This window comes from Gorilla gorilla, chromosome 5 (genome assembly GCF_029281585.2).
Source record: "Gorilla gorilla gorilla isolate KB3781 chromosome 5, NHGRI_mGorGor1-v2.1_pri, whole genome shotgun sequence".
NCBI lineage: Eukaryota > Metazoa > Chordata > Mammalia > Primates > Hominidae > Gorilla > Gorilla gorilla.
In genome coordinates, this window is record NC_073229.2 from 149,458,487 (window position 1) to 149,483,735 (window position 25,249).

The 25,249-nt window shown below is 41.4% G+C and overlaps 1 protein-coding gene across 8 annotated transcripts in view; it reads right to left on the reverse strand.

The window, feature by feature from the left end:
• HDDC2 (HD domain containing 2) overlaps positions 1-24,969 on the reverse strand; it is a 42,330-nt gene extending 17,361 nt beyond the window's left edge. For 3 of the 8 annotated variants that reach the window (XR_008681195.2, XR_010134361.1, XM_063707832.1), the window contains exons 1-5: positions 24,514-24,687; positions 23,172-23,293; positions 21,371-21,473; positions 15,501-15,569; positions 726-864 (exon numbers count right to left, since the gene is read on the reverse strand). Coding sequence is in view for 6 of the 8 variants with exons in the window: in XM_063707832.1 (XP_063563902.1) it covers positions 726-864; positions 15,501-15,569; positions 21,371-21,473; positions 23,172-23,293; positions 24,514-24,597 (517 nt within the window). In the remaining 2 variants the exon portion in view is untranslated. Of the gene's footprint in view, positions 1-725; positions 865-15,500; positions 15,570-21,370; positions 21,474-23,171; positions 23,294-23,880; positions 24,079-24,262; positions 24,424-24,513 lie in introns of those variants that run through there. The other 5 variants (XM_063707833.1, XM_019029745.4, XM_004044636.5 and 2 more) reach the window with 5 other exon arrangements.
• Positions 24,970-25,249: the final 280 nt, after the last annotated feature.

The window sequence follows — 25,249 nt, forward strand, 5'->3', positions numbered from 1 at the left end:
AGAGATTCCAGGTCCTGGGAAGGGGCCGAAGGGGACCACTTGGCATTTATGCTCTGTCACCCCAGGTGCAACTGAGAATAAGGATGAGACTCAGGCAAGGAATCATCAATTAGGCAGAGGTAGGGGAAACTTCACCAGGCTCCTGAGTGCCTCTACCAGGAACTATGGGAAAACTCAGGTGTGAGAGCCCAGAAAGCTGAAGACAATCTCTGCCCATTCCAAACCTGCAATTAAGTAAGGAGAATGAAGCACCTATATATGAAAAGACAAGGAGGAAGATCAGAGGGGCTAGGCGGGCTCATGATGTAAACAAGGATGCAGGTGTCTCTCTTGTAAACACCTCTACACTTCAATTGGCTGATCTGTGCTGTCATCCCTGCTCCTCAGACCTCCCCAGATTTCTGCTTTGGTAGCAACCAAGCTCTAAGCTATTGTATGTCCATGACGGCTAGCATAGGGGACTGTTCAACCCAACATCTCTTCTCTCACTGTCTTTTCTTGCCTGTGTCTGTTGTTGCTTACTGTTCATTCCACATTAAACTCTATTCCATTTATTTCCTATCCTCAGCCTCTTACCCGAATGTTTCCTTCCCTTTCTTTTTAGATGCTCCACATGAAAGGGTCAGATGAAGGTACCAACAGTGGGTTTCCCTAATGTTAACATTAGTCACTACACCGAGTAAGCCAAACTAAAATGGACTCTTGTTGAAAATGGTGTTGAGTACCTGCTGTGGAATCATAGAAGTCTTGCAGTCTCCCAGGTTTGTGTTCAAGGTCTTCATATTCAGATGCTTGAAGAATCATCTCACATTGGTCTAGCTGCTTCACAAATTTGGCTTCTGCACTAGATTGGGTCTCGTACTCCTAAGTAAAGGGACAATTAAAGCAGCATGATTAGCGCTGCATAATAGGGTATCCTGGGAAAATTCTGACTCTGGTACCCGAAATCAGAGTGACAGCTACAAGTACATTCTGTATCGGCCCCATTTCTCTACTGTTTAGAAACCCATCAGAGACACTTCTCCTGTAATTTCACAGCCTAACACCAGGACTCTATACAAGAAAGATGTGCTCTCCATTCTAAGTATTCTACCAGAAGCCTTGGAAATCTCGTATGTTCATCTTAGGTACTTCCAAGATCTTTTCTTCCTGTTTAATACCGTGTCTTCATTTTAAGACCATTGTTCTTTAATCTACCTAAGTAGTTTAGATATTTTTAACATCAAGCTGATATTTCGTCTTATGCCTCTCAAACTTGTATTTCCCTCTCCATTTCATGTCAGGTTTCCTTGTCATTTGTAAGTGAATTTCTAACTTTATCATTTACTTTTGGTTACCACTTTACCTGGGAATCTCTGTGCTTACTTTCCACATAGGGTAGATTTAATTAAGTCCCTCTGGGTTAAGACTATTGAGGATAGAGCCAAGATCTGAGGATTTTACATGCACCGGTGTGTGCATGTGTTGCAGGTGGGAGGTGGTGAATGTGGTGGGGGGAGCAGTTTTTTTACCTTTCCCTTCCCACTGGTCCCTCCTTCTGCAGTGCAGACTTAGAACAAGAAGCTCCAGGAGGTCTGCTTCTTATAGAATGATGCATGTCACCCAACCACAAGTCCCAATTAATACTATATAGATTCATTCTCCTATTAAGAACAAAGTGCTCCCAGCTGGTTTCCCTGCCAAGTTCTTGTTTGTAATTTTACCCCAGATGTGTTCAGATAATAAACCTGTCATGGTTTCTTGGCAGGGTGATGTGATATGAATCAATTAAAGGTTTCTTAGTTTTTATTACATGCTTATTCTTACAAAGGCAGCTACTTGGATTTGATAAAGCTGAGAACTGTATGGGGGATATTTAAATATGGAACCAAATACACTTTGCTTTATCTCAAAGGCACTTAAAAATAATTTCATTTTATTTGTTTATTCACATTCACAGTTATATATTTATGTTTAATAAATTCAAGTTCATGATTTCACAAAAGGAAATGGAATACTCCAAGCATAGCAGTCTAGAAATTTTTTTTTCTGTTGAAAGTGAGAAAAATATTTAAAGACCATTAGGAAATACAATACATCTTATTACAAGTTCTCATGAACTTACAGATTTCTTTTAAAAGAAATATAAATTATTGAAATTTTCCCTCAAAAAATAATGATATAGGCATTCTTCAATAAAAAGGCAAAGCACACAAAATAATACTACAGACAGAACTCTAGCGGTGAGAAGAATGCATGGCATTTGGAGAAATTATTGCAAGTAGCTCCTAATGTCAGGAAGAGTTAGGTTCAGATTTGCATTTCAGAAAGGTCACTCTAACTACAGGTGGATAATATCTGGATTGGAAGCAGAGAAATCAGATTCTAAGACTTTGTAGCACTAGCAGAGACGTTATAGGAATCTGGTCTAAGACAGTAGCAGTGAAAATGGAAAGAAGTGGTAGGATTTAAGAAATATTAAGGATAAAGAAGTGAACTAAAATATAAAAGTAAATGAGAAGGAAAACTGAAAATGACTGCCTAGTTTCTGGTTTGAGTAACTAGGTTCATGATAAAATAGTGAGCAAAAGAGAAGAAACAGACAAAACCTGACACAGCAAAGAAACAGCAAAACCCAAACAAAAACTGGGAGACATGACATTCCCACCAAGTCCAAATATGTGCAAGTAGAGACAAACCACCTCCAGCCATAAGCCCTGCATGCCATCAGCATGGGAGTAAGAGAGGATTAATGTCTGATGGACCTGAGAATAGGAGAATCTCAAAAGGGCCAACAGGTATTCTCTAGAAATCTCACATTTTAAGAACAGTAGTTGACACTGGGAGGGATCTTGCCCACTCCAATAGTGGATGAGCACAAAGAGCTTACATGGAAGACAGCCCAGCCCTAGTGAATTTTCCAATCTGACCTGCTGGGGCTCCTTTCCAGGAGAGGGCCCACATGAGGAGAAACTCCTGGGAAGAAAATCAAAATTGAGTGGGATACAGATAACACAGATGAAGAAAAGACCCAGATAAAAATGGGGAAGGGGAACGAAACCAGGAGGACATCTCTAAAAGCAAGCCACCATATTTTTTTTAATGCTACATTTAAAAAAACACAACAACAACAACAAAAGCAGAAGCAGCTCTGTGAAGTTAAAAATGCAACTTGTTCTCACCACAAAATATAGTATGTGAGGTAATGCACATGTTAATTAGCTTGCTTAGTCATTCCACAACATTTATATATTTCAAAATATCATGTTGTAAGCCATAAACAATTTTTGTCAATTTAAAAATAAATAAATTAAAAATAAAGAAAAAGAGCAATTTGAACCAAATTTCCTTTCCAAGTTCAGTAAAACTAATTGCCAATCAAAATAAGCAACAGAAAAGCACAAAGGTCAGATCCTATACAGCTATCCCATAAGATAAAAAGAATAAGAAGCAAAATAACATCTCACAGGCAATTTGTGTCAAAAAGACATATCAAAAAGATAATTACATTTTAAAAAGAGAACTCGAATCTATATTTCAAAAAGAGATAAAAGACATTAAGAAAATGATACAAGATGAGACTCCCGGGCAAGATGGCCGAATAGGAACAGCTCTGGTCTGCAGCTCCCAGCAAGACCAAGGCAGAAGGTGGGTGATTTCTGCATTTCCAACTGGGGTACCCGGTTCATCTCATTGGGACTGGTTAGACAGTGGGTACAGCCCATGGAGGGCGAGCCAAAGCAGGATGAGGTGTCGCCTCACCCAGGAAGCGCAAGGGGTTGGGGAACTCCCTCCCCTAGCCAATGGAACTCATGAGGGACTGTGCTGTGAGGAAGGGTGCATTCCGGACCAGATACTGTGCTTTTCCCACAGTCTTTGCAACCCACAGACCAGGGGATTCCCCTGAGTGCTTACACCACAAGGGCCCTAGGTTTCAAGCACAAAACTGGGCAGCCATTTGGGCAGACACCGAGCTAGCTACAGTTTTTTTTCATACCCCAGTGGAACCTGGAATACCAGCAAGACACACTGTTCACTCCCCTAGAAAGGGGGCTGAAGCCAGGGAGCCAAGTGGTCTTGATCAGTGGATCCCACCTCCACAGAGCCCAGCAAGCTAAGATCCACTGGCTTGAAATTCTGGCTGCCAGCACAGCAGTGTGAAGTCAATCAACCTGGGACACTCGAGCTTGGTAGGGGGAGGGGCGTCCTCCATTTCTGAGGCTTGAGTGTAAACAAAGCTGCTGGAAGTTCCAACTGGGTGGAGCCCACCACATCGCTGCAAAGCCGCTGTAGAAAGACTACCTCTCAAATTCCTCCTTTCTGGGCAGAGCATCTCTGAAAGAAAGGCCATAGCTCTAATCAGGGGCTTACAGATAAAACTCCCATCTCCTTGAGACAGAGCACCTGAGGGAAGGGGCAGCTGTGGGTGCAGCTTCAGTAGACTTAAATGTTCCTGCCTGCCGGCTCTGAAGACAGCAGCAGATCTCCTAGCACAGTGCTCAAGCTCTGCTAAGGGACAGACTCTCTCCCTGACCTCCATGCTTCCTGACTGGGAGACACCTCCCAGCAGGGGTCGACAGACATCTCATACAGAAGAGCTCTGGCTAGCATCTAGGGGGTGCCCCTCTGGGACGAAGCTTCTAGAAGAAGGAACAGGCAGCAATCTTTGCTGTTCTGCAGCCTCTGCTGGTGATACTCAGGCAAACAGGGTCTGGAGTGGACCCCCAGCAAACGCCAGCAGACCTGCAGAAGAGGGGCCTGACTGTTAGAAGGAAAACTAAGAAACAGAAAGCAATAGCATCAACATCAACAGAAAGGACAACCACACAAAAACTCCATCCAAAGGTCACCAACAGCAAAGACCAAAGGTAGATAAATCCACAAAGATGAGGAAAAAACAGTGCAAAAAGGCTGAAAATTCAAAAAAACAGAATGCCCCTTCTCCTACAAAGGATCACAATTCCTTACCAGCAAGGGAACAAAACTGGAGGGAGAATGAGTTTGACAAATTGACAGAAGTAGGATTCAGAAGGTGGGTAACAACAAACTCCTCTGAGCTAAAGGACCATGTTGTAACCCAATGCAAGGAAGCTAAGAATCTTGATAAAAGGTTAGAGGAATTGCTAACTAGAATAAACAGTTTAGAAAAGAGCAAAAATGACCTGATGGAGTTGAAAAACACAGCATGAGAACTTCGTGAAGCATACACAAGTATCAGTAGCCAAATCAATCAAGGGGAAGAAAGCATACCAGAGATTGAAGATCAATTTAATGAAATAAAGTGTGAAGACAAGATTAGAGAAAAAAGAATGAAAAAGAACGAACAAAGCCTCCAAGAAATATGGGACTATGTGAAAAGACCAAATGTTTGACTGGCGTACCAACAAGTGATGGGGAGAATGGAACCAAGTTGGTAAACACACTTCAGGATATTATCCAGAACTTCCCCAACCTAGCAAGATAGGCCAACATTCAAATTCAGGAAATACAGAGAACACCACAAAAATACTCCTCAAGAAGAGCAACCCCAAGACACATAATCAGCAGATTCACCAAGGTGGAAATAGAGGAAAAAATGTTAAGGGCAACCAGAGAGAAAGGTCAGGTTACCCACAAAGGGAAGCCCATCAGACTAACAGCGGATCTCTCTGCAGAAATCCTACAAGCCAGAAGAGAGTGGGGGCCAATACTCAACACTCTTTAAAAAAGGGCCGGGCACGGTGGCCCATGCCTGTAATCCAAACACTTTGGGAGGCCCAGGCAGGCAGATCATCTGAGGTCAGGAGCTCGAGACCAGCCTGGCCAACATGGTGAAACCCTGTCTCTACTAAAAATACAAAAATTAGGCAGGCATGGTGGTGGGCGCCTATAATCTCAGCTACTCGGGAGGTTGAGGCAGGAGAATTGCTGGAACCCGGGAGGCGGAGGTTGCGGTGAGCCGAGAGTATGCCATTGCACTCCAGCCCAGGCCAATAACAGCCAGACTCCATCTCAAAAAAAAAAAAAGAAAAGAAAAAAGAAAAAAGAAAAGATTTTCAACTCAGAATTTCATAACCAGCCAAACTAAGCTTCATAAGTGAAGGAGAAATAAAATCTTTTACATAGAAGCAAATGCTGAGGGATTCTGTCACCACCAGGCCTGCCTTACAAGAGCTCCTGAAGGAAGCACTAAATATGGAAAGGAAAAACCAGTACCAGCCACTGTGAAAACAAACCAAAATGCAAAGACCATCGACACTATAAAGAAACTGCATCAACTAATGGGCAAAATGACCAGCTAGCATCATAATGACAGGATCAAATTCACACGTAACAATACTAACCTTAAATGTAAATGGGCTAAATGCCCCAATTAAAAGGCACAGACTGGCAAATTGGATAAAGAGTCAAGACCCATTAGTGTGCTGTATTCAGGAGACCCATCTTACGTGCAAAGACACACACAGGCTCAAAATAAATGGATGGAGGAAGATTTACCAAGCAAATGGGAAGCAAAAAAAAAGCAGGGTTGCAATCCTAGTCTCTGATAAAAGACTTTAAACCAACAAATATAAAAAAAAGACAAAGAAGGGCATTACATAATGGTAAAGGGATGAATGCAACAAGAAGAGCCAACTATCCTAAATGTGGGCTTCATCTTTGGGATGCAAGGCTGGTTTAACATATGCAAATCAATAAACATAATCCATCACATAAACAGAACCAATGACAAAAATCACATGATTATCTCAACAGATACAGAAAAGGCCTTCGATAAAATTCAACACCTCTTCATGCTAAAGACTCTCAATAAACTAGGTACTGATGGAACACATCTCAAAATAATAAGAGCTATTTATGACAAACCCACAGCCAATATCATACTGAATGGGCAAAACCTGGAATCATTCCCTTTGAAAACCGGCACAAGACAAGGATGCCCTCTCTCACCACTCCTATTCAACATGTTATTGGAAGTTCTGGCCAGGGCAATCAGGCAAGAGAAAGAAATAAGGAGTATTCAAATAGGAAGAGAGGAAGTCAAATTACCTCTGTTTGCAGATGTCATGACTGTATATTTAGAAAACCCCATTGTCTCAGCCCCAAAACTCCTCAAGGTGATAAGCAACTTCAGCAAAGTCTCAGGATACAAAATCAATGTGCAAAAATCACAAGCATTCCTATACACCAATAATAGACAAACAGAAAGCCAAATCATGAGCAAACTCTCATTCACAATTGCTAGAAAGAGAATAAAATACCTAGGAATACAACTTACAAGGAATGTGAAGGACCTCTTCAAGGAGAACTACAAACCACTGCTCAAGGAAATAAGAGGACACAAACAAATGGAAAAACATTCCATGCTCATAGATAGGAAGAATCAATATCGTGAAAATGGCTATACTGCCCAAAGTAATTTATATATTCAATGCTATTCCTATTAAGCTACCATTGACTTTCTCCACAGAATCAGAAAAAAACTACTTTAAATTTCATATGGAACCAAAAAAGAGCCCACATAGCCAACACAATCCTAAGCAAAAAGAACAAAACTGGAGGCATCACACTACCTGACTTCAAACTATACTACAATTCTATAGTAACCAAAACAGCATGGTACTGGTACCAAAACAGATATATAGACCAATGGAAGAGAACAGAGGCCTCAGAAATAACAACACACACACTTACAACCATCTGATCTTTGACAAACCTGACAAAAACAAGAAATGGGGAAAGGATTCCCTACTTAATAAATGGGAAAACTGGCTAGTCATATGCAGAAAACTGAAACTGGACCCTTTCCTTACACCTTATACAAAAATTAACTCAAGATGGATTAAAGATTTAAACGTAAGACCTAAAACCATAAAAACCCTAGAAGAAAACCTAGGCAATACCATTCAGGACATAAGCATAGGCAAAGACTTCATGACTAAAACACCAAAAGCAATTGCAACAAAAGTCAAAATTGACAAATGGGATATAATTAAACTAAAGAGCTTCTGCACAGCAAAAGAAACTATCATCAGAGTGAACAGGCAACCTACAGAATGGGAGAAAATTTCTGCAATCTATCCATCTGACAAAGGGCTAATATCCAGAATCTACCAGGAACTTTACCAAATTTACAAGAAAAAAACAAATAACCCCATCAAAAAGTGGGCAAAGGATATGAACAGACACTTTTCAAAAGAAGACATTTATGTGACCAACAAACATATGAAAAAAAGCTCATTATCACTGGTCATTAGAGAAATGCAAATGAAAACCACAATGAGATACCATCTCACGCCAGTTAGAATGGCAATCATTAAAAAGTCAGGAAACAACAGATGCTGCAGAGGATGTGGAGAAATAGGAATGCTTCTACACTGTTGGTGGGAGTGCAAATTAGTTCAACCACTGTGGAAGACAATGTGATGATTCCTCAAGGATCTAGAACTAGAAATACCATTTGACCCAGCAATCCCATTACCGGGTATACACCCAAAGGATTATAAATCATTCTGCTATAAAGACACATGCACACGTATGTTTAATGGGGCACTATTCACTATAGCAAAGACTTGGAACCAACCCAAATGCCCATCAATGTTAGACTGGAAAAAGAAAATGTGGTACATATACACCATGGAATACTATGAACGCATAAAAAAGAATGAGTTCATGTCCTTTGCAGGGACATGGATGAAGCTGGAAACCATCATTCTCAGCAAACTAACACAGGAACAGAAAACCAACCACCATATGTTCTCACTCATAAGTGGGAGTGGAACAATGAGAACATACGGGCACAGGGAGGGGAACATCACACACTGGGGCCTGTCGGGGGGTGGGGAGCAAGGGGAGGGATAGCATTAGGAGAAATACCTAATGTAGATGACGGGTTGATGGGTGCAGCAAACCACCATGCCACATGTATACCTAGGTAACAAACCTGCACGTTCTGCACATGTATCCCAGAACTTTAAAGTATAAAAAAAAAAAGAAAAGAAAAGAAAATGATATAAGACACAGAAGAACAACATAAAAACAGTGAAATGTAAGATAAAAGATTGTTTTAGAAACTAAGCAATAAGGAACACAAGGGTACACAAGGAACACAAGGGTAATTAAATATGATAAATAATGCCTTAAGAGAAATAGAAATGGAAAGTTTAAAAGTTGAGCAGAAATGAAGATGATATAAAGAGTTTGAGACAAGGTGACAAATAGTGAAGACAGGCAAAGAAGAACCAACATACGGATACAGAAGAGTCCCAGAACAAAGAATAGCAAAGCAAAAGGAAAACTATACCTCAAGAAAACCTTAAAATTAAATTAAAAAAAAAAATTCAGAGTATATATTGAAAATTCATGCTAAATACCCAAGGATATTAACCCAGAATGAGCAACATGAAGATACATTCTAATAAAATTACCAGACTTAAAAGAAAAAAATCCTTTGGACACCTATGTAAAAAGAGTATCTGGCATTTAAGGAAAATAAAATTATGATCAGACTTCAACAGCTTCTCCACATTGTCAGAAGTTCAGTCAACTGGAGATACAGTTGGCTTAACAAGTACCCTTTTAAAAATGTCTCTCCCCATCTGTCCCTCAAAGTACAGTTGGGGCTTGATGTAGACCAGTATAAGGATCCCGGGACCTTAAATCTTAAATCTGTTCCATTTTGATAAAAATAATCTGATTTAAGATATTCAAGAAAAGAAACTGGGAACAAGGATTTTACATGCAGTGAAACTGACTTTCAAGTATAAAGAACACAGAGAAACTATTAATAACATGCAAGAAGAAGGAATACTGTTCTGTGAGGCATTCATGAGGAATCTACTAGGCAACAAGTCTCAGAAAAACAAAACTGTTGAGAAATTGACATAAGGACTGGTGATAAACATAACTATATGGTTACTTGTAGAAATGTAGAAGTAAAACTAAATGCAGTTAAAAGGAAAAGGTCATAGTGTGAAATGGTGAAATGTTTTAACAATGTAGATATAGTCCAACTATTCAAAAAAATACAATAACTCGGATAGTACAGGCAAAACCATTTTTAAAATTGTTTTCAGTAATCAGAATTAATGATGGTGATATATACAACTGTCATTCTGAGACTGCTTCATGTGTAAAGAGGGATAAAGCAAATGAGTATTTATAAAACTTTCTAATGCTAGCATCCTCTCTGTACTACGTAGCCAGGATTCCTGTTGTGGAAAAAAGGATACGCACCATAATAGAGAAGTGGTTAAGTAAAAACTCTGTAGTACTGAATTTGAATTGAAAACGTCAGTATGAACTCACAAGGTATTATATGTGCAATGACCATCCATAATGCTCATTATGTGGTCTTGGAATACCATTTTCTGTTTTAAAATAAACAAACAAAAAACAAAACAGGAGGTCAGGGTGGAACATGCTCAAGATGAAGCTGGAACACCCTGCCATTTCTGCTATCGAAGAAGCATATTTACCCCCCTTTTCCTATGTGAACTGTAATCACAGTAGATGAGAGTGAAGCACAAAATTATTCCAGCTAATAAATAAAAACAAAAATAAAATATTAGAATATTACCATTCTGAAGCCCCAAAGTATTAAGGGATGTAAGCGTGAAGAAAAACTAGTCATTACGTGGTGCATGACAAAAGAACCCAATATGCCCCCATAGTTTTGCCAAAAGGTTCCAACCTGAGTGTGATCTAGCCTGTGGAACCAGCTGCCAATCTGCATAAAATAAGAGAACAGAGGAACGTGACCTGCACCACAAGTGTGCAACTGGGAAACTATGGGAAACTCTATAGGTCAAATGGTCTGGATTCAACAGGTAAATTATAAGAAAAAGAAAGAAATGGAGGGGGAGACTGTAGATTAAAGGAGATTTAAAAGACATTAAGCTTTAAAAAAAGTGAGCATGATTAAACTAAAATATCTAGAAATGAATAGTTAAGTGATTAAACCTTAAAGACATTCTAGTGATGTCTGTGAAAATCAGGGTAGTGGTAACTTTTGTTGGGGGAGGGTGTTTGGATTGGGGCAAAGAGAAGGGCTTCTGGGGTGAATGAAAAAGTTCTAAATCTTTACCTGAGTTGTAGTTAGAAGAAAGTTATCTTTCTAATAACTCATTATGCTACTCTTGGCCTTTTGTATGGTTTTGAGTATTTTATTTCTCAATAAAAGGCTTTAAAAATAATAAAAATGGCAGAAGAGAACTGGCACAGGCGTGAGGCTGTTGAGTCGAGGTTCCTGTAGACGATTAGGTGTAACTGTTCAGGAGGCTGCTGGATTTACATGTCTGGGGCTTCGGAGGAAGGTTTTTCAGGAGAATGTATGGAGCAATCAGCACATGATCGCTGAAGCACAGGAGGGGTGTGGAGAGAAAAGAAGGCCGAGGACATGGCCCGAGAGGAAGACACAGGTTCTGAAGATGTAGGTTGAAGGAGGGGAACATTTGAAAAAAGAAACAGCCAGAAAGGCTCAGAGAAAACCAGGAGAGGGCGATGTCACAACCGGAGGGATGAGGTTTTCAGCAGGAGAGTGGCAACACCTCATGCCGCCACAGTGTCAGGCAGCACACAGGCAGAGCGGGGTTGCCGGATCCAGCCACACCCACACGAAGGCCGGCTGTGACCTTAGCAAGAGCAGTGCCCGGTGGGCCTGTCAGTCACAGCATGGTGGCTGTAAGGAAGCAGAGTTGGGGAGTGCAGCCAACTCCTCACCTGTTTAGTGCTGAAGAGAAGTAGGGAAATGTGGCATTCAGGGAAAATTATTCTGAAATAGGGTTGGTGAACATATTTGCAAGGCTTCTAAAAAGCTGGAAAACTTCCTATCTGACAGTGTCTATGTTCTCAAAGAAGGAAGAGGCAAGAATACTTGCTATAAAATCAGGGGAGAAGTGACAAGATAGATGCTTGAAGAGAGGGCTGAACAGCTGATGTGGGGCAGAGACAGGGGAGGGGAGAAAGGGGCAGGGAGGTGACCCGAGGCCCACTGATGGGGTGCTGACAGCCCTGAGGCTCTGCAGAGCCTGGTGGCCAGGGCGGCTGTGACCCCAGTCCCCACGGCACAGAGTCTCTGAATCAGTGTTTCGCAGCCTTCTGGTAGGACAGGAGAGGACTCAGACTGGGGTTTCAAAGAGCAACAGAGGGACAAGGAGTCCAAGCAGGATGGAGATTCAAATTCTAGGTCCTGAAAATGGAGGACTAAATAGGCAGAGGAAAGGAAAATAGGAAGATTAAACATTTCCTTCTTCCTGGGGAAAAGGTTGGCCCTGAGTGAAGTGCTGATCTCTTGGAAGTTTATCTTTTGCATCTTCCCCTCTCCGACCTCCTAGTGACTCTCCCTCCAGGGTCCTGGGGTCCTTATGCTGCTCTACATCAAGCCCCACCTGTACTTTGAAGAATGAATTGGGGGGAGACATTTTTAAAAGGGTACTTGTTAACCTAATTGTATCTCCAATTGACTGAACTTCTGACAATGTGGAGAGAAAACTTGGGGTTAGAAACAATCCAAGGACGGTGGGGTGTACTAGGCATTTCACATGCAGGAGAGGCTCCCCTCATGCCTTGGGGCTCAAAAGGACATTTCTTTAAGGCAAAATGCAGGTGGTGGAGAAGACATCTTTCTGTGATACTTTCAGAAAAATAAAATAAAAATGTTTTTTCTTGGCTGGGTGAAATGTGATTTCACCTTCTATGGTAAAAGATAAATTATAATCAAGGATGTTTAATGGCTGCAAATAGATGTGATCCTCTGGGCTAAGAAATATTTTAAAGCGATAAATAGTTGTAATTAGCATTTCTAAAACCAATCAACTGTCATTTTCTATGTAACTAATGCTATTCTATTCTAAGCTCAGTGAGTACAGAATGACCCTACTTTCTTAAACCAAAAACCACGATACATGGACTGGAGACAGAGAAAAATAGAGCTTACTATGTGCCAGGCAGTATCCTCATTGCTTTACGTATATTCATTACTTTAATTCCTACAACCCTATAATTATTGCCATTTTACAGATGAGGAAATCGAGGCACAGAGAGATTAAGTAAATTGCTCAAGATCTCACAGCTAGTAAACAGGGGAGCCACTATTTGAACCTTGGAAGTCTGAAACTTATGTACCAACATTAGACATGAAGTATAAAATGCATAAATTATTACAGAAACTTGTACTGTGTTGAATACTATGTTGAAAAATTTATGTCCACCTACAACCTGTAAATGTGACCTGTGAATGTGACCCTATTTGGAAGTAGGGTCTCGACAGAAGTGATCAAGTTAAGACGTGGTCTTACTTGATGAGAGCGGACCCTTATTCAATAGAGGGAAATTTGGACATGGGTTCTGACATAGGGCCAATACCATGTGACTACAGGGAAGAGACTGGAGTGATGTGTCTGCGAACCAAGGACTGCAATAACCAAAAGCTAGAAAGAGGCAAGGAAGAATCCTCCTTTTGCTTTTGGAGAGAAATCTTTATCAGGCTTCATTAATTCAACCAATGACATTTATAAGATAGTAAACTTGTTACCTCTTTAGGGGTTATCAAGTGTTTTAATTCTCTGTTTTATATTTGTTCAAATTCAAAGCCGTTCTAAATAGCTTTTGTTGCATTTATCTTTGGAAGATACTACTGCAAGTAAATTTTGCAGTAAAGTTTTTCGCCAGTTACTGATGGCTAAGAAAATAATTTAATAGATAACTGCCACCATGTCTACAATAATTAGGCACAAAGGTACAAACTATTGTAGAAGTTTTTCAAATTATTAATACAAGAGTGTTTCCCCCTTAGGCGACAATACATGAGGTGCTATTGTTTTTTCTTTTATGAATGAGATGCAACCTAACTCCACTCCATTATTTCCCAACGTATAAGGAGTGTTCTGAAAGTTCATTTGAAAGTATGTACTTTGAGACAAGGCACACTTTTCTAAAGTGTAGTAACAGGGTAGTAACAGGTACTGTCTGAGCCAGGCTCCAAGCTAGATACTACACATACTTTGCCAGGTTTAATTTTCATGATTATTCAACAAGATAGGTATTGAAGGCCTACAATCTCTCATCTTAAACCCTGGGGCCAGAGCTTTTGGCTTTCAGCATTTTCTTATTTTAGAAAAATAATATGGTACATATGGTGTACACTAAGTCATGCCTCTAGTGAGGTCTGGGACAGCACTCAGTTGCCGGATGAAGATTTCTGCATCAAAGCATACCCATTTCCACACCAAGAGAGATGGATGAAGACTCTAAATAGCCTGATTTGCTACCCAATGAGTTCAGGTCAGGTCAAATTTCCTAAAAACTGGTCCTCTGAGGTTTCTGAATTTCATAACTGGGGATAAGGGTGTGGGAACCTGTATGATTCTCATTTTCTAGAGGAGAAAATGTGGTTAAATAGAGTCAAGTAACTCACACATGGGTGTGTAAATAGGAGTTGGATCCAAACTCAGGTCTCTCTGGCTGCAAGGCTCTGGTCTCTGCACCACACCTCAATGCCTTAAAATGGCTATTTCATCCCACCATCAACCCAAACCACAGAAAATGACAGTGCCATACAGAATCTGAGCGTTACATGGCATTTCTAGAAGGAGTTGTGCAGGGTTTCAACCCTGGGCACTTCCCCTCTCACTCCTAAGACAAGGGACAACCTGACCCAGCACATGAGGGAGTAAGACATGAAACTCTGCCAGCTTTGGCAGAGGCAAAGCAGGAAGGGACCTGAGTAAGGAAGTAGAAAGGGAAGGTGGAAGATCAAGCTTTAAGACAGGAGGATGAATATGGACTTTGAAGAAGATGTGAAAAGTGAGAGTGGGAGGAAAAGGCTATCTATGAATAAGGGGAGGCCTAGGGCTCAAGCAAGGAAGGGCCATTGTGGACTGGCTGGAAGAGAGAAACTGTAATTGGAAAGGGGAATTTTTTTTTCCCTTCACAAATGAAAGACAACAGTAGAAGAGGGAAGCAATGGGAAACAACAGCTGAACCTACCCTTTCCTTCCAGCCTAACCTCCCTTCACTGTCAGCAGCACTGGGAAGCGAGCAGCACTGGGAAGGGAGTGAGCACTGGTAGAGCCCTGTTCCATGCCAGGCATCTCTGTGGCACTTCACCTTGACCTCATCCAACCCTAACAACCCTCCAGGGTCTTACAGATGAGCAACAGACTCAGTGAGGGAAACGTGCCGAGGTCACAGAACCTCAAAGTGGAGAGGTGGGATTCAATCCCAGCTCTGAACTATCCCCAAGTCCATGTTCTTTTCAAGGACCAAAAATGGGTGGGTGTGGGCAAAGCAGCAAGAACTCAAGGGCTGTGAGTCAAGTGCCAGGAGTTGGGGTGGCGAGGGAAATGGGGAACTTGGAGAGATACAAAATTTCTATCCATCAGGAGAAATTTCTGCAGCAGCTGGGAAGTGAGAAACAGACACAAACCAGACAGTAATAAGTTAGGGACCGCTTGTTAAGATCATCTAAGTCAAGTACAACATCAGGGAGCCATATAAATTCAGATACAAATTAAAAACAGTAACGTACCATATATACTTACTTCCCAAAGTTCATAGAGCTCCTTTCTGAGGTCCTCTGGTAGGAGCTGGGTTATCTGCTTCATAGCTTCCTGAAATATCAAACCATTATCTTTAATTATATTGACATTTATCAAAGTTAACAACCACTCTGCAAAAGACAAATAGGTTCGGATTCTTACAAACAACTCTCACAGGGGCAGCAGAGTAAATTGGCCTATACTGGACAATATTTATAGCTTGTGAGGAAGGCAGGCAGTTGTATACCTTAAATAAATAAGTGTAATCATTCATATGGGCTTCGCTTAGCACCTCTTTTGTGGTCTACAACACAACAGACATAGAAAAGGACAATGAGGAGGTCATGAGACAATTACAGAAATATCAGAGGTGTTCAAGGATTTTACATCTGTGGATAAATCACAACATACCCACATACATTTCAATCATAAGCATATGAGAGTTCAAAACAAACCTGAGTGGGGAGAATGGGAAAGGAATACTGAATTACAAAGCTCAAAGAGATTTTTTGTATATTCATTTTCTATTGTTAACATGTTTTTATTGCAAGATGTAAAGTACAATACAAATGAGTGATTATTGCCATTAACATAAAGGAAGTTACATGATAGAATTTTGTAGGCTCACAGACTCACACGCTGAAAAGGGATATTAAACGGCAATTAGCTAAACCATCCATGTAGTATCTGAACCCTTCAATAGCATCATGGAACAGTTCTATCCTCTTTCCAAAAATGTGTGCATTGGTAGGGAGCCTAGTACCTCAAGAGGCTGCCTTAGACAGTACTGGCAGAAATTATTTTCTTATATCAAGCTGAAAATTTTCCCTGTAGTTCTTCTACCACACCTAACCCATCCCTCCTGCTTTCCTCTCTAACCCACAAACACAACGTCAAACAGGTGGACAGTGACCCCGCTGGGCTGGACTATCTGTGGCCACAGCGACTGGTCTAAGAGATAATCTTATAATTCAAACCAGGCATTCAGGGGCCATCTGCATTTGTCAAGCAGAGGCTAGGAGAGAAGCCAAATTCCCCACCACAAGGAGAAGCATGAGAGTTAGCCAAAACCTAATGAAAAGCAGAGACAAAATAAGAGTAGAGGGTGTCCTGTACTTCTAGGCTTTCTGTACTTTCTGGTCTCAAAGATCCCAGGAGCTACCCTTATCCTCCAGTCTTCTCCTTTATTTATGAGTTACTCCAGTATCCTTCCTTCATTTCTGAATTACTCCAGTACTCTCAAAAGGCTTCAAATTCCTTCACCATCTTCATTCCATACCTTTTAATCAGCCTCAGTTCTTCTAACCACAGAGGTTAGGCTCTTTGAACGGAATATGGCTATAAAAACCATTTTTGGCAATATAAAGGTCTTACATAAAATAAAATAGTGAGTTGCGGGAAAGCAGTGAAAATAAAATTGGATGTTTGTGTGTATATTTATTTATTACTGGGAGAAAAAAATGTTACAGAATACAACCACTTCCAGAGCAAACCACATTTGCCAATGTCAACAATCCACTCTTATAAATAACATCACCATCTTGAATGGCTTGTTCAGTTACAGAGTGGTAGCATCACACTACCCTTAGTAGGAAGGAATTTAGCTTATGTTGTACATGCATTCTCCCTTGTTTCTTTTTCATAAATTTCAGCAAGAATACTTGAGAAAATACTTTATATTTTCACAAATTAACTGTGTCTTTATAGATTGCTTTTCTCTACACTATTGCAGAAACACAAGTTTGCCAATTACTTCCAGTTGAAAAGAATGAACTAAATCATATGTACATACAGGTATGTGAACATCTCAACTGTAGAATGCAAACATGAAAGTCCTGCTCTGACAAGAGACTATTTTATTCTCTTTAAAATGACACACCTAGAACTGAATACAGTGATATATGTATGATCTGACCAAGGTGGAAGAAAATGGAATCATCACCTTCCTCATGCTAGATACTATATTCCTTTAAGTGCAGTGTAAGACTGAATTGGCTTTTTGGTGATCACATCCAATTACTAAGTTATTAATAGGTTTCTTTTTGTTCAAAATCACCATATTCTTTAAAAAACAAAACAGCAAATACGTTGTTGCGCTCTTCCTGAAACTGAACTATGATTTTCTGAATCTAGGCTGATTGATATTTGTTAATCACACAGTCAGAATTGCATTTTTGAAAACTTGTAGAGAGTTAATATTCTTTGTTTGGCAGCACATGCCAGAATCATGCCTTTTTAATTGAACCCTCTGAAATCAACATGGCTGAGGTCCAGGGCACACAGCTGAGTATGCCAGCCTTTCCCTTCCTGGCAAGCGATGAGCCCTGACACTTCCACTTCTATACTGAGTTTCACCTGGTTGTTCAGTCATAGATTTAGAGTGACAGCTTCCCTAGCCTCTTCCTCTGTTAGCAAAATATGTCAAAAATCTGCCTAAAGTGCCGAGCTGAATGAAGCTTTCAGCAAATATTTTGTGTCAGTTTTGTGACAAGTATCTGGAAGGTATTATTCATCATTCAGACACTGATGAGGCTGAAGAGTGTAGTAGTCAACTGAAGACCAGATCCAGACTGGGTTTCAAACCCGGCTCGCCATTTATTAACACTAGCTGTGGAACCCTGAGCAAGTCATTTGATCTCTTTGTCCTTCAGGTTTCTCATCTACACAGTGGGGTTAAATATTGGTACCTACCTAAAGGGATCATAGGGATTAAACAGTTAATACACATATAAAGTGCTTATTATTGGCACATAATAAGCACTTTATAAATCTGCCACATAATAAGCACTCTATAAATGTTTGCTGTGTTTTTCATTTTCTCCTTCTTGTCATACTTACTCTATGATAAAGTTCCATTCTCTTTGTAATCTCCAAGTTCTTTAGCAACTTTAACCTTCCCAGACACAGGCATACCATAACTCTGCCTTCTGTTTCAATAAGGTTTCCCCTTTGCAAAGGAATATGACCTGCCACCACTATATTCCAGCTTCAAGTTCCACCTCACTAGATCACAGTGATCCTTATCAGACATCATTTATCAACCTGCATTATCAACCTGCATAATATCAAGTGTATGTTAATATGTTTAGGAATGAGGCCAGACTACAAGTACTGCTTTTGGCTCCTTTCTAAATTTGTTTCTTCTATGCCCTCATTCTCCCTTTCATCTTAATACCTACTTTTCTCCAAAACAATCAGCCTTCCAGGTTTATCAAGTACAGTTGGTCCTCCATATCTGTGGGTTTTGCATTAACAGATTCAACCAACCAAAGATAAAAAAAAAAATTTTTAAAAATGATACAAATAAAAAACAATACAGTGTTATCAACTATTTACATAGCATTTGCATTATATTAGGTATCATAAGTAATACAGAGATGACAAAGTATATGGGAGGGTATGTGCAGGTAATATACAAATACGACACCATTTTATCTTGAGCATCTGCAGATTTGGTTATCTATGGGGGTCCTGGAACCAATACCCCATAGATACTGAGGGACCACTGTATTTTTTCTCCCTCCTACTTTAGTTTAGAGGCTCACTGATGTAGCCAGCAAGGGCAAATGAGGTTTCCTGGTTCTCATTAGGCAAATTCCACTCAGAGCCAAGAAACCCTCATTTAATTATCTTAATGCATGGTTCAGACATCCAAATCTTGTTCATAAACACCATCTGCATAAAGAATTGTTCACCTCCCTGATTTTCTTCTCTCTTCCAAAATCCTGACCAGCAGCAGGAAGAGGCAATAGAACATCAGTGCTCTCCAAGCCTTTGGTTTCTTGTCCAAGAACTTGTGGTTCTTTAAGATGTTTCCCCATTGCCTTCTGCTTATGACATTTATTCCCCTGTGAATCAGCAGGAGTGGGCAGCAGTCAGGAGGTTTAATGAGGCTGGAAAGGTTTTTCATCAAAGCCAGGATATAGCATCCTAGAAGGCAGCAGTATCCTCTCTGATTGCTCAGGTCCCCTCTGTGCCTGTCCATGGGGTGTCACCAGCCAGGACTCAGCTCTTGTAGGGACAGTCGTAGGTCCTCCTCACTTCCAGTTGTTGGAGATGGTTCACACTGACTGGTTCTTCTCCAGAAGGTTTTGACTTGCTCCTCTGTGGAGTGAATCTCAAATTCACTGTGTGCTTCCAGAGGGAAGTCTGTCTTTTTCCTCTAGGCCCCATTTTTCCTTGCCTTCTCTTCACTTTAAGGTCTTCAATGACTCACTGGTACTTTAGAATATGATTTCTCATCCACAATGTCCAGATTTACCCTTGAATAAAACTATCCTACAATGAGCTGTGTAATTGAGGAATTTTTTTCCCTTCCTTTCTCTCTGTGTTATACTTCATTACTCACCATCCTCTGGTTCAGCTGCTAATTCCTTTCTGCAACTAAGAATCTCAAACTAATTGGTTTCTTTTTATATTAATTCTGCCAGTCAACAGAACAGTTCTTTATTCATGGCAGTGCAGATTCATATAGAGAAACATTTCCTTAGACTCCTCCCCTTTTCCTGTCTTGGTCAGCCTGTATCTTGGACCTAAACTTTGGCAGGAAGAACACATTCCTTATACTATTCCCCTTGTGCCTATACTTTTGGGTAGGTCGGAACTCTTAAACTGGGACTCTCGTTCCTTGTGGCTCTTCTTACCTTTGAAGGGCAAAAATCCTGCTGGCTACTGAGCCCGTTAGTCTACAGGTGTACAGATCAAAATGGAGTTTCTTATGTCTTCCTTTTCTACAAAGACGCAGTAACAGTCTGATGTCTCTTTCTTTTCCCCACAAGCTCCAGTCTCCCCAGCTCTGAGAATAGACATTTAAACCCACTTGCCCTGTTAAACCATCTCAATAAAGACTCCTACTACTCAGCAATTTAGGACCAATCTCTTAGGCCTCTAATAAAAGTAGCTAGCAATAACTCTTGAATTGAAAACCAACCACTCAGCATTCAAAAAAGGCTTCCTTCATTTTCCAGCTTCTGCTTCAAACATATCTTCCTTGTTTGCCCTGGGCTTTGGGTTTAGAGTCCAAACTGATGTTAATTTAATACATTATTGATGTTATTCATTTCTTTCTAATACAAATACTTGACTTTTCTTTACCTTCAACCCCTAAGTTAAAGGAGTAACTTAAAATTTACTAAATAATAATTACAATAATGATTCGATTTGTGATTTATAGAACTTCTCTCCAAAAAGCTTATTTAGCATGGAGAATTCCTACAAATTCATTTAAATTCCAGCTATTTCCATTATTCTAATGAAAGTTAGGGTGGAGGGAGAGGGGGGTTAAAAAAACTACCTATTGGCTTACTATCAGGGTGACAGGATCTGTACTCCAAACCTCAGCATCACACAATATTCCCATGTAACAAATCTACACATATACCCTGTAACTAAAATAAAAGGTGAAATTAACAAAAATAAAATAAAATAAAAATTACCTAGCCTCGGGTATTTCTTTGTAAAAGCTACAAAAGAACAGACTAACACAACAAGCAAAATCCAATCTGCTGCTTATTCCAGGAAATCCCTGCTTCTGGAAGATAAGGCTGTAAACCCCCTAAAACTGGGTCAACACTAACAGTTTACTCTTCAAAACTCATTACGACCTTCCTTCATATGTTTACCAATCTAAATCTATTATATCCTAAACTGTGCAATCCCAGCTAGTTGCCTAACTTGTCAGATCCATCTTAATATTCTCCAGCCCAGGCCCTGAATCCCTAAAAATATCTTCCCCTGACCTTCCCCTTCCTAAGACACTACTAAGACTATCAAGGCGGTATTCTCCCTAACTGTAACAGGTCTCATAAACTTAGCTTTGCTTCAGCAACAGGTTTTTCTGGTGGTTTTTTGCAGAGTCAATAGTCAACACTGACCTCTTCTCGCCTATGTTTTTCTTCTTTGGGGATGTTATCTGCTGGTGCTATGTCCCCAACGATGCATTCTGCCATATCATGAACCAGGGCTAGGCGTACACATCTGATCAGGCAAGAAATGTCGAATAATTACACAGAATTATATTTACTACAAGTTCCTTCTCTATACTCTTCCAAAGTTATATAATATATATATTTTTCTCCACCCTCACAGAGTATTTTAATGTAGTATTTTCTAAAGTAGTTATATTCTGCCAGCCTACAACAGTTCTGATCAAAACTGTTAGTTCATATTCAATAAAATACATGTAAGTATAGGGGAAATTGTTAGCATTAATTTTTTTTCTTAAATGGTTTATCTCTGAAATCTCACTTTAAAAGGCTGATAAATAGGCCAGGTGCGGTGGCTCACGCCTGTCATACCAGCACTTTGGGAGGCCGAGGTGGCGGATCACCTGAGGTCAGGAGTTCGAGACCAGCCTAGCAACATGGTGAAACCCCATCTCTACTAAAAATACAAAAATTAGCTGGGTGTGGTGGCGAGGCTCAGGCAGGAGAATCGTTTGAATCTGGGAGGTGGAGGTTGTAGTTGGCTGACACTGCACCACTGCACTCCAGCCTGGGCGACAGAGTGAGACTGTCTCAACAAAAAAAAACAAGATTACATTTGACAACTTTCATGTTCCTGACACATGTGAATCATTCAATAAGTGGTTATGATTATTAGCGGTTAAGGAATAGTGGTTGTGATAATTCATCATCAAAACAGGAAGTCAGGTAATGAGATAAATGCCCCATAGGGCCAGTATGTTTTAGGCTCCCCACACTACCAAGGCAGTACAAGGCCCAACAGTGTCCTCTGAGATTTCCCTGCCTCTAGTCTCTTTCTGGTCCAGTTCAAATCCCAGACTACTCCAAACTGCATCTCTATTGGACTTCACTTTCACCTTGTACCATTTGCCAAAAACCTCCTCAGTTCCACATCATCTGCTGAGTAACAGAGGACTCCTCAGGCTTCCCAAATGAACTCTTTGCTGCAGTCAAGTTGATTTATTTCTCATTTGCAAAATACTCCTTTACTTTCCTACACTCAGGGCTTTGGTTTATCTGCCCTTCTCTCTGCATGCAGTGACTTCTCCTACCTCTCTGGCTACGTTAACCCTTTTGAGCTCAACTCAGATTGCACCTCCTCCATTAAGATCAACCAAGAACAGGTGATCTCCCCTGCTCTTACAATACTTAACATTTTCGACCATAACTTACATTTCACTTCTTACAGAAGCTATTTTGGGCCTGCGTAATTCACTTGGGATTTATTTACTCTCTTACATGCTAGTAAACTTTTGTTCTGTGCTCAAAAAGCATTTTAACACTTGTCAATTAAATGAAGGGGGAGAAGATACCTCTTTCTCAGCTATGTCTTGCACATACAACTCCAAAAGGAAGCCTCACGAATGGATACTACTATCCATAAAAGGCACTAGGAAAGAGCACACAGTGTACTAATACAATGCTAGAATTTTAGACATAACACACTCACCTTCAAGGCCCCAATATCACACTTAAGTTTCCCCTGATACCCTAGGCAGGCTCTATCACTTGCCAACAGAAACCCCAGATTGCAGTTTACAACAACTGAGGCAACATAACCCACACCCTAAATTTGTATGGTTTGCTTCAAATAATTTTTCTTGACCTATGAACTAACCTACAAGGATTTGACATGGGTCTCAGTGGTAAAAACGAGTGCACACCCATAGACCAGAATCTCTCACGAGCATCAAAGTCCAGCTCAGCTTACCGGTCTTTGTTAAGACGGTCATCTTTGATCACCATAGCCATAACTGCCATCCGGTACATGTGATCTGAAACGCTCTCCGGCCTCTGGACATTTCTGTATACCCAGCCAGTCCGTGGGACTCTCTGATAAATATGAAGAAGAAAAAGAAGTTTTAAAGAACAAATATTAACTATCTGCTATGCTCTTCAAGAGATGTCCAGGATATAACACACAGAAGCCGGGTCATAATTTCAGAACCTATTACAAAATGTTTTGCTAAACTAGCTAAAATGATAGACATCTGGAATCAAATGAACTAGAGAGCTCAGAGAATGAAAGGGGTAGAAGACAGAGAGAGATAAGTCACAAAGTCCATTCGTCAAATTACTCTGTTACTGATGTATAATTATGGAACATATGCAAGTCCTTTAAACAAAAACAAAACTGCATTTTTCCGAACAAGAGTTGCGGCTTTTTGCCTTCAAATAATCCTACACAAGCAGAAAACACTGTATTGAAGGGTCTGAACGTGAACGAGTGATAGGCTTCCAAATTCTGAGGCACAAGGGATAAGGGCACTTCTAATTGCTTGATGCTACCACCAGCCGTGACTCTTCCTTTTATTCACATCATAACTTCATCTTGTGAAACTGCATTTCTTCCTCAGAATTCTGTATCTCTAAGGAATGTTATAAATAGTAGTCAGAGTGGCATGAAACGGATAATTTACTTTGAACTTGGGAGAGAAACGGGGAAGACGCACATGATGAAACTCGTGTGTATTACATTAAATCCCGTTTGGGGGGTGGCCGGGAGAAAAGTCTTGTTTCTGGAAGTAACTGTGAGACAGACATAAAAAGCTCCACTTAAAATCTGAAGAGCCGACAGATTCTGTTCTTCCCACCCGTGCTCAGAAGCAGCCGCGCTTTACACACACACACACACACACACACACACACACACACGAGTTCTGGGGTCGTGAGCACACACACACACACACACACACACACACACACACACACGAGTTCTGGGGTCGTGAGCCCCGGAAAAGCTCAGTGCAGGCAGGGCCAGGCCGGCTGCTCTCCGGGAACCGGCGCGGCTGCAGGGCGGACCTCGCGGCGCCAGGCTCTAGGCTCAGACTCCGGGCCGCCCTAGCTGGCCAGCCTGTCCCGCCGGCTGCTTCCTCCGTCCACCATCGGCGACGCGCGGCCGCATCCGCAGGACTGGGGCCTTTCCCGAATTCGGCGTGGCGGACGCGGCGCAGGAAGGGGAAAGACCGCGGGCCGAGCGGGGAGGCCGGAAGCTCCGCCGCCCCACAGTCCCGCCCGCTCGGCCGCGGCCTCCCGGCCTGGTGCCCGCTCACCTTGAGCTGCCCTACCAGCCGCAGGAACTGCAGTAGGGACCGAGCCCCGTGGCCCGAGAAGGTCGCAGAGGAGACCGAAGCCATGCGGCCACCGACCCCGGCTGGGCGGAGCAGGCCGCGGCGAAGCTCCTCCCCGTCCTCCTCCTCCCGTTCCCCTGTCTTTCTTCCCCCTCCTCTTACTCTTCTTTCTCTTTCTCCTCCCCCTCTTCTTCTTCCTTCTGCCTCTCTTCCTGCTCCCCCTCTTCCTCCTCCCCTTCCAACTCCTCTTCCTCCCCCACTTCCGCTTTCTCCTCTTCCTCTTCCTCCTGCCCCTCTTCCTCTCTCCCCCTCCACTTCCTCCTCCTGTTCTTATTCCTCCTCCCCCTCCTCCTCCTGTTCTTATTCCTCCTCCCCCTCCTCCTCCTGTTCTTATTCCTCCTCCCCCTCCTCCATATTCTCACGGTTTTCTCAGGACCTTCTGTCCAGCCTTCGCCTTCTTGGCCTTGGTGTCCGCTGCTTGGGCATTGCTCCGTCAGTGGCAGACAACTTGCTTGGCACATACTTGACACTCAGTACTCTTTATGAAAAATAAAGCTCTCCTTTCTAAATTTATGAACCTCGTTATTCTTCAGTTGACAGTGTAAAACCATGAAACTGGATGAGGTCACCTGGCAAGAGGGTGTGAATGAAGAAGAAAAGACACCCAAGACCTGAACCCCAACATTTAGACTTTGTGAGATCAAGAGGGAACAGCCAG